The 16,290-nt window shown below is 36.9% G+C and overlaps 1 protein-coding gene across 1 annotated transcript; it reads right to left on the bottom strand.

Moving 5' to 3' along the window:
• Positions 1-9,572: 9,572 nt before the first annotated feature.
• On the bottom strand, positions 9,573-11,057 carry LOC147511808 (uncharacterized). The gene is made up of 3 exons (XM_086598570.1): positions 10,851-11,057; positions 10,547-10,726; positions 9,573-9,872 (listed from the first exon to the last, which is right to left on the bottom strand). The coding sequence occupies exons 1-3, from the start codon at positions 11,055-11,057 to the stop codon at positions 9,573-9,575; spliced, it is 687 nt and encodes a 228-aa protein (XP_086454696.1).
• Positions 11,058-16,290: the final 5,233 nt, after the last annotated feature.

Below are 16,290 nucleotides of genomic sequence, written 5' to 3'. Positions count from 1 at the left end.
TTTAAGCCCAATATTAGAAATAGTTTTTTATTACATGACATTGTTTTCTTTGTTATTACTAAATTGTCCTTGGGGAGTTTCAATTGAGAGAAAGAGAAAAGAGACGAGAACAGATGAAGGAGAAATTCAAAAATGTTATTGGGGATAAGAAGATGTGTTCTACTCACGTTTTTATGACGGATCATTTGTAATTTTAGAGACTTCCTAACGCCGGTAAAAAAAAATGACGATCCAAAAGGCTAACTCGTTGATCATCAATAGAATATGCATCCCATACGTGAGCCATTAGACCCATACTTGATTTCTTTAAGTACAAACTTCTTTTTGAAACTTTCATCAATAAAATAGTCATGTTTTATTTATGCTTGTTTAATTCATGTCAATAAAAACAACAAATTTAAACTTTCATCAATAAAATTTATGGCTTGGAAGATGCATTTGGTGCTGCGTGGTGGAAGAAAACAATGATGCATTTCAGGAGAAGGAATTAAATTGAAGTCATAAGGAAGAGGAGCACCATGAGAAGAAAGAAACTTGGGCCGAGTCCTCTTAGTAGAGATTATGGCAGAGGATGAAGAAATGTAACTATTGTTGGTTTTCCCTTGTGCTTCTCTTGCTAAATTCCTTGTAAATTTTTGGTAATGCATTTTCATATTTTATTTTCATTTATTGAACATGTAAGTTACGAACACAGAACACACAAAGAAAAGAACTGTTCAAGCCTGGTGGCCTTGGTACATATCATTTTTTCCCCAAAATATCTCCTTTGGAATTAGAAATGGAAGAGGATAGTTGTTGCATGTTGGGATGTTGCCTGTTGGGATGTTGCTCAGGTGGGAGAAAGGCTACTGGGGAGCAACAGTTTCAAGGATTGCACCTTGCAGGCCTATATATGGGTTCATCTAATTGTCAGACAGCCACAAACCAACTTACTACATCATCCACCCCTCAAGTGCCACACGCACACAGAGAGACAAAGATCTTGGATCTTGGATTCATTAAAAAATAACTCGGATTAACTAACATACTGCACATGCCTAACGGCAATCTCATGAGTTAACAAGCATTATAAGGAGAAGTGCAAAGAATTGTTTTTTTTTTCCCTTTTTTTTGGGGAAACCAAAGAACTGATTATCACACTTGAGATTTCCCATGCCTAATGTCAATCTCATAAGCTAGGTACTATACTGAGGGACCTAGGTATTTTGTAGTTACATGACAGGAGAAAATATTTTCTATATTCTAAACATAGAATAACCAAAAAAGAGGTATCCACACTTGAGAGTTGCAACTGCTCCACTTTTGCAGTCACATCCGACCCGACTCAATAGCTTTTTGCAGTCCATCTCAAGGTGAGGCTTTCAGCTGCTTCTGTGCTCTATGCTTCATTCCTTCAACTACCTGCATAGTATGATCTAAAATCTGCAGGAATAAAAAAAATTCAGGACAACTGAGGTGGAGTATGTAAGCAATAATCAAACTCAACATGCTTATAGCATCCCCCAACTTCTTTTAATATTGTTGGATCAAGACTGTGAAGGCATACATAAACTTTCAATGATTACTAACAGATATTGGATCAAGTCTTACTTGAAACCATAGATTTACCAGGGTAAAAACTTAGCAATTAAAAAACTGATTCAACTGACAACTTCATAATACAAATGGAGTTTCACCTTTCCGCAATTTTTTGGGGACAAATTATAAGGCTTAAATACAAGTATATAACTGCAATCTGTTCAAAAAGTGAGAATAACATACTAGTAGAGACAATAGGTGTATGATTCTTCATTTTTTTGAAAAAAAAAGTGAAGAACGAAAAGAATACTGGTTCGAGTTTTATTGTTCTTCAAGATCAGTATAACACACTAAATAAATTAAAGAAGAGGAGATATTGATTCATTTGCTTTGAATTAACTATGTACTATAGAAATTAAAAATAATATAACACACTAACCACTCATTCTTGGCTCTGCAGAGTCATTTCCTTTGGTTTGTGAATAAGCATATATGATTCAGTCCTAATAATTTCTGATTCAGGAATACCTTTCTCCAAAGCCAATTCATTCCAAGCTATAGCCACTGAAGTTCTTCCGACATAAAGGCATAGTTTGTTGATATAGCCACTGTGTTTGCAAGGCTCGAAAGAGTTCCCCCCCCCCCCCCTACCCCCTGCGAAGAAGATAGAGCGAGGGAAGAAGAATGGGCATAAAGAAACTTTCACTACCAAAAACGGAAAAACGGGTACCAAAACATACTGTTTTTTTTTTTTTTTTTTTTTTTTTTTTTCATTTTTTTTAATCTTCTACCCCTATTGGAAATACCCCAAATTTATTTGGGAGATATTATTGGATTCAATTATTGGGGTATGGCAAAAATTTATGTTAGTTATGGGGTATGAGAGTGTTTTGTTGGGTATGTCCAAGATCACCCTTTTTTTTATCTAAATTAATTTTACAAAATACTGTGATGAAGTGAGCTCAACAGAAGATGAACAATATAATTAGAAGCTCCAGCAATCTTGGAAAACTTTATTTGTTTTTCTGCGGACTTGATCATTTTTGGTAAAAACAAAATGTTAGTCCAAAGATGGTTAAAATTGTTTGCAGTGTATCCTGTAGGCCATGTGAATCGAGCATGCAATACTTGCTTGGCGCAGGCTTCAATCATATTTTCGATTTTTTATATAAAAATATGTAAAACCTCCTACACAGGGAAGCTAGAGGCATTTCTCCATAAGCAATCTACGCTAACTATCATACACTTACAACACAACAATATATGTACATGATATGATATCAGTTAAGAAAACTATTGCTGAATTGCTAATGAATACTTTGCCCTTTGTATGTTCGGCTTAGAGTTTGCTTAAGCCAGATAAAAATGGACTCTTTACTGTGCACTCTGCTCATGACTCTATAAGGAAGATGAACAATAAGGTGGGATGGTGCAAATGGATATGGGTTGATCATATACATCCTAGAGCAGCTGGTACTGCGTGGAAACTCATCCAGAGAGCTGTTCCTACAGATGATAGAGTGAAGAAAAGTCGGTGTCAGTCTAGCATCTAGATGTTGTCTGTGTAAATGCAACGAGGAGACCATCGACCACTTGCTTTGGGAATGCCCAAGACTGCGAGAGATATAGGACTGGATTGCATCAGTTTTTGAAGTTACCATTAGGTGTTATAATTTCAAAGAATTGATCATTGCAACAAAGTCTAGAAGTCCTATTATCAAGGATCTTTGGAATGCTGTTGTCATACATGTCTTGGTACAGGTATGGAAAACTAGGAATAAAATATTCTTCGAAGGACTAGCATAAAACAAGGTACACATCCAGAAATCTATTCTTCAAGGTATCATAGTTGCTGCTATGTTGAGCAAAGCCACTATGCACAACAATGTCTTGGACTTTCGAGTGCTTCACAGACTTGGAGTTACTTGTAGACCAAGGCCAGCACCTATCATTAAGGAGGTACACTGGACGCTACCTAAAGCAGAAGAGATCAAGGCGAACACTGATGGTTCGTCAATTGGAAACCCAGGCAACAATGGTGCTGGAGTAATATTCAGGGACAATACAAATCAGGTGGTTGGAGTATTGGCACAAGGGCTGGGTGTTGCAACTAACTATGATGCGGAATATTGGCAGTTCTACTAGCAATGGAGAAGGCAGTAGAGAACAATTGGCTATGCATTTGGATATAATGTGACTCAAATGCAGTTGTGCATAGTCTTAATGGGAACAATACACCTTGGAATTTAAAGTCCAAATGGAAACGAGTTACATCTGAGCTTATGCGGTGGAAGCTAACTCACACAAGTTGAGAAGCCAACTTTGGAGCGGATGCAGCAGCTAGGAAGGCCTCAACTTTGTATAGGGATCAAGTGCTTTGGAGTAATACTACAAAACCTGATTTTATTTCTAGATTGGAATCACCAGTTAGGACATATTACAGGTTTTGTTAAGCTAGTCTTAATGTAATCTCTTGACATCTCTATAACAAATCTTTATTCTTTAATATACTCCCTACTTGCATGCATGCATGCAAAAAAAAAAAAAAGTTAGATCAATGCATTTGTATCCAGTTTCCTATTTCAAGTTAATTATCATTTGAGTTTAATTACTTCAATGCATTTGCATCCAATTTCCGATTTTTCATTAATTATTTGTTAGGTTAGTTTAATGCATTTGCATCTAGTTTTCGATTTTCAGTTAATTATTCTTTGACGTTAGTTTGATGCATTCACATCCAGTTTTCGATTACACCTGAATGATTCTTTGAGATTAGTTCCATGCATTGGCATCCTATTTCCAATTTGTCATTAATTATTCCTTTAGGTTAGTTCCATTCATTTGCATCCAGTTTCTAATTTCCTGTTAATTATTCTTTAAAGTTAGTTCCTTGCAGTTGCATCCAGTTTTCAATTTTCCGTTAATTATTCTTTGAGGTTAGTTTGATGCAGTTGCATCCACTTTCTGATTTTCTGTTAATTTTTCTTTGAGGGTTAGTTTGATACAATTTCATATTGTTTCTGATTACCCGTTAATTATTCTTTGAGGTTAGTTTGTTGCATTTGTATCCAGTTTCCGAGTTCCCATTAATTATTCTTTGAAGTTTGTTAAATGCATTTGCATCCAGTTTCTGATTGTCTTTCAATTATTCTTTGAGGTTAATTAGTTCAAAGCACTTGTATCCAGTTCCTGGTTTCCCGTTAATTATTCTTTGAGGTTGGTTCATTGCAATGTTACATCTAGTTTTCGATTTCCCGTTAATTATTCTATAAGGTTAGTTCATTGCAGTGTTGCATCCAGTTTCCGATTTACCGTTAATTATTCTTTGAGGTTAGTTCATTACATTTGCATCCATTCAATTTTCATCCCACTAATTATTTTTTGAGATTAGCTCAATGCATTTGTATCAAGTTTTTGATTTCCCGTTAATTATTCTTTGAGGTTAGTCGATGCATTTGCATCCAGTTTTCAATTTCCCATTAATTATTCTTTGAGGTTAGTTAGCTGGATTTGCATCCAGTTTCCGATGTCATGTTAATTATTCTTTGGTTCAATGCAGTTGTATCCAGCTTCTAATTTTCTGTTAATTATTCTTTGAGGTTAGTTAAATTTATTTGGATCCAGTTTCCAATTTCACGTCAATTATTCTTTGAGGATAGTTTGATGCATTTGCATCCAATTTTTTTATTTCCTGTTAATTATTTCTTTGAGGTTAGTTTATGCATTTGCATCTAGTTTTTTTTTTCTCGTTAATTATTCTTTGAGGTTAGTTCAATACATTTTTATCCAGTTTTTAATTTCTCGTTAACTTTTCTTTGACGTTAGTTCAATACAGTTGCATCCAGTTTCCAATTTTTCACTAATTATTCTTTGAGGTTATTTCCCGTTAATTATTCTTTTAAGTTAGTTCAATGCAATATTACAACCAATTTCCAATTTCCCGTTAACTATTATTTGAGGTTTTTTCAATGCATTTGCATCAAGTTTCCGATTTTCCATTAATATTCTTTGACGTTGGCTGTTTCAATGCATTTGCATCCAATTTTCTGATTTTGTATTAATAACTCTTTAAGATTAGTTCAATGCATTTACATCCAGTCTCCTATTTCCAGTTACCCTTTAATTATTCTTTGAGGTTAGTTCATTGCAGTGTTGCATCGAGTCTCCGATTTTCCGTTAATTATTCTTTGAGGTTAGTTCGATGCATTCACATCCATTTTCCGGTTACCCATTAATTTTTCTTTGAGATTTGTTCAATGCAGTGTTGCATCCATTTTTCTATTTCCCGTTAATTATTCTGAGATAGTTCAATACAGTGTTGCATCCATTTTCCGATTTCTCTTTAATTATTTTTTGAGGTTAGTTCAATATTGTTGTATCCAACTTGCTATTTCTCATTATTATCCTATTTCCCATTAATTATTCTTTGGGGTTGGTTCAATGCATTTGTGTCCAGTTTCTGATTTCCTATAATTATCAAAGTTGGTGTGTAATACCAACTTCTATTTATTGTTGTGTACAGTCCTTAAAGCAGATAATAAGAATGTTTATCATTTGCTAATTCATGTTAGCATGTAAAGAGCATGAGCACTGATATGTTTATTGATTCAATGACCCTTTTTTCAAAAAAACTTCAGGTACTCCTCTTCATGGTTTAATATTTGAAAACCATCAGAGACAAATGTGGAATGTGGTCCATGATAGAAGGCAAATAAATATTTAATTTACTAATAGTGCAATTATAAAAAAAAAAAAAAAAAAAAATCACTCTTAAAAACATGAAAATTTCAAAACAAACCTGTGATAAAAATTTCAATTTTGTTTTACGAAAGAAATCTATTAATTAGAATCCCATCACAAATTAAAGTGAAGTAAAGCATAAGAAAGAGTCGAATTAACACTAGATCACAACATCACTCTATATTAGAAATGAATTCAGACTGCAACACTAACAAAAACAAAAAGTTGGATAAGTTGCCTTTAAATATATATCAGCTGCTCTGTAGAGTCCATCATCAATAACTCGGGCATAGTCAAACAAGATTTCAATGATAGGAATGAATTTCCGTAGATCTAGATATGGATCAGGCGCAATTTCCGCTAGATAAGCATCAATGAGTCGTCCAACCTTCAGGATTGAGCCATGACTTGGAGAACCAAGACCTTCAAATTCATACCCAAAATGTGATGCTCTTTTAGATTATTCGTCTTCGATTTGTTGCAAAAGAAACCAAGTGCTAAGAAATCCTTCATTTTGTAATTGTAAGTGGGACAAAAGTACCAATGAAGTAGCTGAAGGCTAACAAAAATATAGTAAAGCAACACATGTGAAAGAAAATCAGCATTATATTAGATTAATATAGCACACTTGAATCTAAAAACATACAAAACAATCAGGTTAGAAAATCAATCAAACGTACCCAACTGGGTCGAAAAACACAGTACCGACTGCTTTAACTTTAAGATACATTAAACATTAACTTGTGAACCGAAAAATCGGGGAAACTGACTCCCACAAAATTTAAGAAATATCAAATATGAATTATATATGTTGTGTGCCTGAACTTCAATTTTAAGAAAAATAAATCTATATGAGCATATTACTTAACTATTATGGTACATGATCATGGAACCTTTTGGTTTCCCTAAAGTATCTATATTATCATGTAGGTTTACATCATTTTACTTTAAGTATACATTTGAAGAATGGTAGTCTGAATGGCACAAATGTTCCAACATAGACATATGTACACAATAAAATTAGTGTGAGCAAAAAATTTAGAAGTACAGTTTCAAGTTTTGAATATATAGTCCAACAACTTAACAAAATACAACCTAACTCAGTTATATCATATTAGATTTGCAAGGCTTACTTATGATTATATATTCAAAACTTCATTTAGTCTACTAACATACCCTAAAAAATACTTCATTTATTATATATATATATATATATATATATATATATATATATATATATATATATATATATATATAATATATATATATATATATATATATTCAAGAAAAAAAAAATAAGAAAACCTCATTTAGTCTACTAACTCGCCTTCTGTTGAAGAATCTCCTATTTGTGTTTCCATGTAAGAATCTCCTATTTCTAACAGTGCCATTGACACTCCTTTAAAAATTTATCTACTCCAAAATATCATCGGCATGCAAACTACTAACACACAAATCTTAAACATATACAAAGTAATTCATTCCCACTTGAGTACACTACTAACACCAAGAACCTCATTCAAAATTTAAACAATGACCATGAACTTATCAGATTATGCAAATATAACCAAATAACAACCATGAAAGTAAGTTTGGATTACTTCAACTTCTAAAGATATTATGGATAGAATCATTGATGTCTACCCATGCACGAATTGGTCTAGAAATGCTTTTAGGAAATTAAGAGTGAAAAATAAAAAATAACAACCACAAATTGAAAAAAAAAAAAAACAATATAGAATATGGGGAAAAAACACTTGGTTATCAGATCCATCAATAACTAACTACATTTACATCTTTAGGATGCACTGAAATCTTATTATTATGTCAAAAGAAGTTTATCCGTTAGCATGGATGGGGCATACTAATAACTACAAAAAAAGGAAATATAAGTCTTAAACATATTATATAAAATACAGCTAGTAGATAAGGATTAGGTGAGTGAAAATAGTTACTTGAAAAATTTTATTGATCAAGAATTGCTCATATGAAAGAGAAGTTCAAAGCTCTGAAACTATACATGTAAGGTTTAAAACTTTAGATCCACTTATTAACGTTCTTATGGACATACTAAAATATGTGGATAGTATATAGATAGTGATGACTAAAATAAATAACTTAACCTCCTCCCTAGATGAGGAAGTAGACTGAGTTAATAAACAGTTAGGGTTGGTATATATATGTTAAATGTATGGTTTGTCAATCTCGGAAGTCACAGTCAAACGTACTAATATTAGACAAACGTACTAATGTTAGACCTGCATTACCTTCTCCCTTAACACTCCAAACTTTATGGTAAACACAAATCAAAAGAAAAAAGACTTTTGAAATCAGCACATACTGGGGAGGTAAAGAAAGAAGACATGTAGAAAGAAGACTTTTGAAATTAGCACAATAGTTGTATTTTGAAGAACTCAAGAATATGGGATACTTAGAAGTTCAAGAATTGGAACTTTTAGTTCCTATTTAAGTTTTTTTCTCGCAGCTTGTTTCTCTATCTTTTTTATAAGCAATTTTTTTCTCCTGATTTGAATAGAGTCTCTCTTGTAATCTTTATTATTCTTTGTTTGGATGTGTATAGATTAGGAAAAAGAAACATAATTAATTAGGACTCTTGAAGAAGAGAGTCTCTCCTGTAATCCTTATTATTCTTTGTTTGGATGTGTATAGATTATGAAATAGGAAACATAATTAATTAGGACTCTTGAAAAGAGATTTAGTATATAAAGGAAACATAAATAATTGGGACTCTTACTTATTATTATTTTTCTCTATTTTTTCTTAATCCCCCTACTTACGTGGACAACCCCAATGACCCCGAAAAGGGACTACTATATATATATATATATAAAGACGAGAAAGGTGGGAAATGGAAATATAATGCACTGAGCTAATTGTGTACCTGCGGATATTATTAAGAAGTGATCCACATGTTAGGGACGCTGCACTTCAAAATTTACAGGCCGACAGTTCTTTTTTCCATGAAACTTCTTCTCTATAAGGTGAAATATGTTGACATGTGAAGGTGTCCAGTCCTTCAGATGTCCCCGAGACCTCCTCTCGTATATGAATACAGGGGCGGATCCAAGATTTTAGATGGGGGGTGTTTAAAGATTTTTTTAGGAACCAATAATCAATGTCTACGGAAAATTATCTTAATATCTATTTGAGTTCATAATTAGCTAGCATTGATACACAAAAGAGTTATCGCTTTTATTACCTTACCCAAAATGGACAAAAGAGTGTTTTCACTATAGACCTAGACAAACATAACAAAGATTTGTGCAAGAATAATATAGCACATTAGCATCACACTAGTAAAGTTTTGATCTGCGTGGATTCTTATCAAATACATCTATTATTGCATCCAAATCAACTTCTTTAGCAAATTCCCGTTCAATGTAAATAACCATGCAATCTGCAAGAAATTCATCCCCCATCTTGTTACGAAGTCGTGTTTTGAGCAATTTCATAGCTGAGAATGCTCGTTCTGTAGTTGTTGTGGAAACAGGAAGTGTCAAGACAAGATGAATCAATCTATCAATCAAATAATAGATCTTTATCTTTCCTATTTCAACTAGTCTTTGACATAATTCAGAGATGGTAGACAATTTCTGAAAAAGAGAATGCTTGAGCACATCAAGTTTGTAATGTTGAAATTGACTTCTCAAATGATGTATCTCTTGCTTCGTGAAATTTCCACAATAAAACTTTTCTGCGAGTTTGCAAATGTCATCATGCAAAAAGACTTAAAAGCATCTTTCGGATCCAAAGCGGAACTAAAATAAAGAAGCTCAATTGTTTTTTCTAGAAATATATTCTTTAATTCCACCAACTGGTAATCTATTACATCATTAAATAACTCAACGCGATAATGATGCTCAACTGTAATGTAGTCTTTATGATGGCAAGAACGACTTGTACCCACCATGTGTCAAGCACCCATATTAGGCATATCAATGTCATGCTTTTTGCAAAACAAAATCATATCGCTAAGGAAAGTGTCCCAAGAAGATCCTCTTAATTCTTGAAGAAGTGCTTTCATACTAGAGACTAAGCTGATAGCATTTAAAATATCTTGGGACTCTTCTTGCAGGGCTTTACACATCAAGACATTAGTAATTCCCATAGTCTTATGTAATAAATGAAAAATAAAGACAAACTCAAAACTTTTCATTGCAAGAATAGCACCTCTAGCTTCCCCACGCATAGAGTTGTTTGACCCGTTCTTCGTGACGCTTTCAAAAATTATACAAATTGAATCAAACATCTCTTTCAGGCTACAAACCGAAGCAAAATGAGAACTCCATCCAGTATCTCCTGCTCGTTGCAAAGTAGAACCTTGATTAGCTCTTTTTTCGGTAACAAGTTGACCACTAGCTACCAGCTTATCAATTTCATTTTTTCGAGTATCTTCCAACTCCTGTTTACACTTAGGTGCAACATGAAGATTAACAATGGAAGCCAACTTGGAAAAAAACAACCAAACATCATAAACATCTTTAGAAGCTAGCCGCAACTAGAGCAAGTTATAGACGATGTGCAAAGCAATGCACATAATATGCATATGGACACTCCTTCAGAAACAATACCTGTAATCCATTCCATTGACCACGCATATTGCTAGCACCATCATAACATTTACCTCTCATATTTATAATATGCAAATTATGGTGAGCAAGGATATTGCATATAGCTTCTTTCAAAGTTAAAGCACATGTGTCTTTAACACCAACAATACCAAGAAAATGCTCTCTAACAAAACCACCTATATCAACAAATCTTTTGACAATCACCATTTTTTTGTTTGAATTATCTTGTGTTTCATCAACAAGGACACAAAATTTTGCATCACTAATTTCCTCACGAATTCTCTTTCTCACTTTATCGGCATAGATATGCAAAAATGTCTTTTGAATTTAATGTGAGGTATATGTGGCATTTCTCGAAGCATCTTTTAATAATTCTGCAACCTTGTCATCCAACATCGCTGCAAATCCCAACACTCCCTTGAAATTTCCACCATTTTTTTGACTTTTTGAACTCGTCATGGTCTCTAAAAGAAATCCCTTGTAGTGCAAGAAATTGAATACACTGAAAAATAGCTTTGACTAGCAAACGGTTCTTAACAACCTCTTCTTTATATATATATCGAGAAGGATTCATGAAAATTTTCACAAGCTATCATCGCCGACCTATGAGGTGAGCATGGACCTCCTTCATGTTGTAAAAAGGAACAATTCTTTCCATTATTAATCTTCTTCCAACATTTAAAACCTTCAACAGTGAATGCAGGACGCTTCGGCGGATTTGTTCAAATATAAAGCATGGAAAACAATAAGTGGTTGTTTGGGTCTCATTTTTTCTTAAAAAACATTTTTATGAAAAAATATTTATTCTAAAAATAGTTTTTGAATAAACATGTTTGGTTGTGAATAGGGAATAAGACCAAAAATTAAATGATAATCTAATACTCCAACATAAACTACAAGTTAACAAGGCAATAAGTCAAGTAGTCAAGTAGAGAACACATTAGTATTTGAAAATTTGAAAACAAAAATGAAATAAAAAATATAGGCATAATGCAAAATAATTTACCTTAGGTAATGAATAGGGAATAAAATGATAAATGGATTGGGACTTGGGCGGAACTATGCCGTCTGCACGGAACTGGAACTGCGGAAGCCGGAAGAAGACAATAAGTCAAGAACAAAGAACTGATACAGTGAAAACCAAAAAGTGCTATTTTTTTTTTTTTTTTTTTTTTTTTTTTTTTTTTTTGAAGTGGAAATTTTATTAATAATGATAACGAGTTTTACAAATAATTAGGACAAGTGTGCAACAAGCTGTGCCGCAAGTCCTTTCTGAATGGCAAATCATATCCTCCTAAAAGCAAACTTGTTAGAACCAACTGTCATTACGTTGCAGTCTATAACTTTCTGCAATCTCTTAAAGAGCTCAACAGACTGTTATGCCACAAAACCAAAAGTGTCAAAACTGAAAGGAATGAAACAATGCTGGTTAGCTCTACAAGCCTCCTCGTGTTTCTCAATTTTCCTTGCCACTGCTCTATTAGCTACTTCTCCCACGTCAAAGACTCCATTCCCAAGCCCTACCAATGGAGAGGCTCCAGTTACATCAACACACGCATGCCTCCCCTCAGACCAACCGTAGATCAATACATCTACAGGCCGAAGTGTCGATCTCCCCTCATTCGGATCAGTGAGAAAATTCACAGGAGCATCTTTCTTCACTTGTATCCTAGCCCTCCAAAATGCATCACATAAAATATCTCTGACATGATCATGTCGGTATTTGAAACCTGGGAAATATCTACAATGTGCTGCATGGTCCCCAAAAGCATCTAGTCTACTCTTTTTGCAAACAAGGCATAAACCACCATCAGAGTACAAAAGAATCATGAGACGGTACCGGAGAATAGAACGATACTCTACCGGTGACATACGCTGTCCAAGTCCCTCCATCGGAATAGCAAGTAGGAAATCATTTGCATGTTCTGACTACAAGCATCCAATGACTGTTTTCTAACGAGCAGATAACATAAACTCCCTCTCAAAACCAGCAACAATCTTACCATAGAATGCTTCCGCCAAAACTTTTTGTGGTTTTGAGGGGACGGTAGCATTCACAGCCATAGAACTGAGGTCAAAATCGGGTAGACAGAGACTCAATGCACTGCTAGCAACATCAAGAATCTCATCCAAAGGTACTGGGCCACAACTCTTAAGAATGTGGTTCTGAAGCTCAGAAGTCTGACAGTGGGAGGCCATAAAAGCAAAAGTAGAGACATCAGTGGCACAATAAACACCTAACCCACCAAGACGTAACGGGAGTGTCGATAAACGCCACTGCAAATCACCGAAGTCAGGACCATCAGAAACCACAATACCTTGGAGAACACTGCGGAGATGCCGATCAAAAGTCTTAGCTGCCTCTCTAAATAGGGATGGTGGACAAGTACGAATCGTAAAGACCAACTTAGAGAACCCTGCACAAGCACGTAAGAGCACTAACTTACACTGTGGATCATCCAATGTAGCTAAATGGTCCATCAAAGTTATAACCTTTTCAACTTTTGCGAGCAAGGCCCATGACAAAAGATGAATAAGTGTTGACCGCACCTCCAAGCAACCTGACCCCCTGCTGAGGATGTGACAAAGCTTAAGGAAAGAGACCGGGAGTGGAGCGACGTGGATCCAGTGATGGCCAAAATATCTCAGTTTTAGCCACATTAAAAACCAGCCCGTAAGAAGGTCCTTCTTCTTGAATCATACTCAAAACTTTTGCCACCTGTTCTGTATCTCCGATCAGTGTCCCATAATCTAGGTACCAAGCCTATAGTAATAACTGACAACTGGACTAGATCTGTAGAATCAGGGGATGCAATACTAGTGCAAAGAGAAGGGGACCCAAGGGGTCGCCTTGCTGTACCCCATTAGCAGACCATATGTAGCCATCACCCAAATATAACCTCGCAGGTTGACAATACAAGTACTCGACCCAAGGGGCAATAGCTGGGCAATGGATACGAACCTCTCTCAACATGGTAGTTCGATCAACCATGTTAAAAGCATTCTGAAAATCTACAAGCAGCATCGAAAGAGAGGTACTGTCACTATTAGCATACACTATATGATTGACAGCATGCAGAATCGTTTTTTTTTTTGGTGATTGTCAGAAATGTGGGATTGTGAGAAACGTGGGCCATTGGGCTGGGATTGTGACTTGTGATAAATGAGTTAGTCTGGGATTCATGCGTTACTTCGTGTATATATATATACACATATTGGGAAGTTATGGGGGGAGGGGGGGGGGGGTTGTAGCCCCGGTCAGCCAACCTCTAGATCTGCCCCTGTATGAATAGTGTATGAGCGTAAGTTACCCCCCTTAAGATTCAGTGTCTCCTCCTCCCTTTTCCTCCTTCTCCTTCTTTCCTCTAACACTATTCTTTTTATACCGCCTCCCTCCCATCACAGCCGTCCACCTGTCTCCCCATCTATCGCTTCTCGGTCTTCCACGCGTAGGGTTTCTGTGCACCTTTGCCTCCGCGGTACGATACTGTACACTCGAATTTGTAGCTTGTCTTGCTTCGGGCCTACTATTCTTGGCTATCCTCTACTCCCTGACTTCAGTTACTGTGGCTTGCATTGGTCCATCAACCTTTGTCCTTGATAGTCGCGGATCCTACCACTACAGATGCCCCTTCTCGATGCCGCGGCCTTTGGAGACTGGCCTGGGATCGAGAACCTTCTCCTTTTCTTTATTTGGACTCATTTGGTCTTCCATCGGGGTTCGCGTGCGTTGCAGGGCACTCATTACGCGCGCCATTCCTGCGCCTCCTCGTGTTCTGCACCCCCACGTGTCAATCTCCTCGCAGTTCCTCTACCGTCCCTTCGGTTTCCGCACCTAGGCAATTATCCTTTTGCCCTAGCACTATTTAAACTCCCGCTTCCATTCTCTCCCTCACTTTCTTCACTTAGTTTTTCTTTCTCTACATCTTTCTCCCTCTCTCAAACCTTATGGCTCTTCCTCCCCTGAATTCTTCCCCTTCGGCATGGCTCCGGTTGGATTTTGTCATCGTTGGGCTCGGGTTCAGGTTTGTTTTTATTGGTTTTTGTTCTTCTTACCTTATTGTTGGCATTGTCTTCTTCTTCCTCTTTACCTTACAACTGTTAGTACCATCTTTCCCTTTCAAGTTTGTTCATCTTTTTCTCGATGTCAGCGACGGCCTCCGAGAACCCCTCCCTCTCATTTCGATGACTCTTCATCCTCTAGATCTACTGAGGTGGCCTCTCTACCTCCTGTGGCCACTACGGCGGCCCTATCCACCTCTGACCGCTTCCTTGCCCCCTTATTGCCGCCTTCTAGATATCATAGACCTAATTTAAGTGCAATTAGGGTTGCCTACCGCATTCTAACTGGCATTCTGATAGAGCATGTGCCTTCAATCACCCATTATCCCCACTTAGTGCCACCGCGGCCCGGGTGCTTAGTAGTGACCGTAGGTCAGATTGTTGTCGGGCTGCGGCTCCCTCTCACTGTGTTGGATGTAGAGGTGTGTAATCATTTCAACATTCCTCCCTGTCAAGGCATCGGAAATTTCTGGAGAGTTATGTATGCCGCGAATTACTACAACAGGACCGGCGACCCCCAGCTATCCAGCTGCGATATTGTCTCCCAGTATTTCATAAAGAAAAGTACCAAGGATGTGGGCATAGGGTACCAATTCTTCTGTGTCCGCCCCCAAAAGAAAACTTTCTTACTCCGCGTCACCACCTCGGATAAACAGTGGCACCACTACCCACTGTATGTTTCCGGTAACTTCCTGCCCGCGGACCTCCTGGCGGGGTGACACTTAATCACCTCGTTTTTCAGTCCAGTGGTGAGTTTCATTAATGTCTTTTCTTCTTTCAGCCTTAGCTTCGCGAAACTAATATTCTCTTGTTTGTATTCCCTTGCAGGTTGGTGGCCTGATTCTAAATCAAGAATATATTCCGGCTACATCTGTCCAATCTTCGACAGACTCTGCGCCCTTGGTACTGCCCAAGCTGACCGTTTGAACGTCTACCCCACCACGGACACACCTCTGCTTGAAATTCCGCAACTTCGTGACTTCTTGGGATTTTCGGCACCCTTCAATTCTACCGTCCACCCCCTCCCAAAGAACGTAGACCTCGAGCCTCTCCTCCCCCCAAAAACCATTCCCGCTCTCACTCCCACCGTCATCAACCTACTCAAGGCTCCCACCCCACATCCGCAACCCCTTCATCCCGTGCTCTCTATCTCCCCTTGGCTCCCAAACCTTTGCCCTCCTATCGGGCCATCTCCACCTGGGAAGATCAATATACCCCTCCACAGTCCCCCTCCGCAAACATGGATCTCTCACAAATGAAGCTATTTGATAGTGATGATGAAGTCACAGAAGTCTCTCCGTCCGCGGTGGCTACTCCTGCTGATGGGCCACCGAGCAAACGCCAGAGGACGGTAGTGTCCAAAGACCCGATTCCCATC

The sequence above is a fragment of the Coptis chinensis genome, chromosome 3, assembly GCF_015680905.1.
Source record: "Coptis chinensis isolate HL-2020 chromosome 3, ASM1568090v1, whole genome shotgun sequence".
Lineage (NCBI taxonomy): Eukaryota > Viridiplantae > Streptophyta > Magnoliopsida > Ranunculales > Ranunculaceae > Coptis > Coptis chinensis.
The sequence above is the reverse complement of the archived record's forward strand: the minus strand, read 5'-3'. Positions and strand labels throughout refer to the sequence as shown.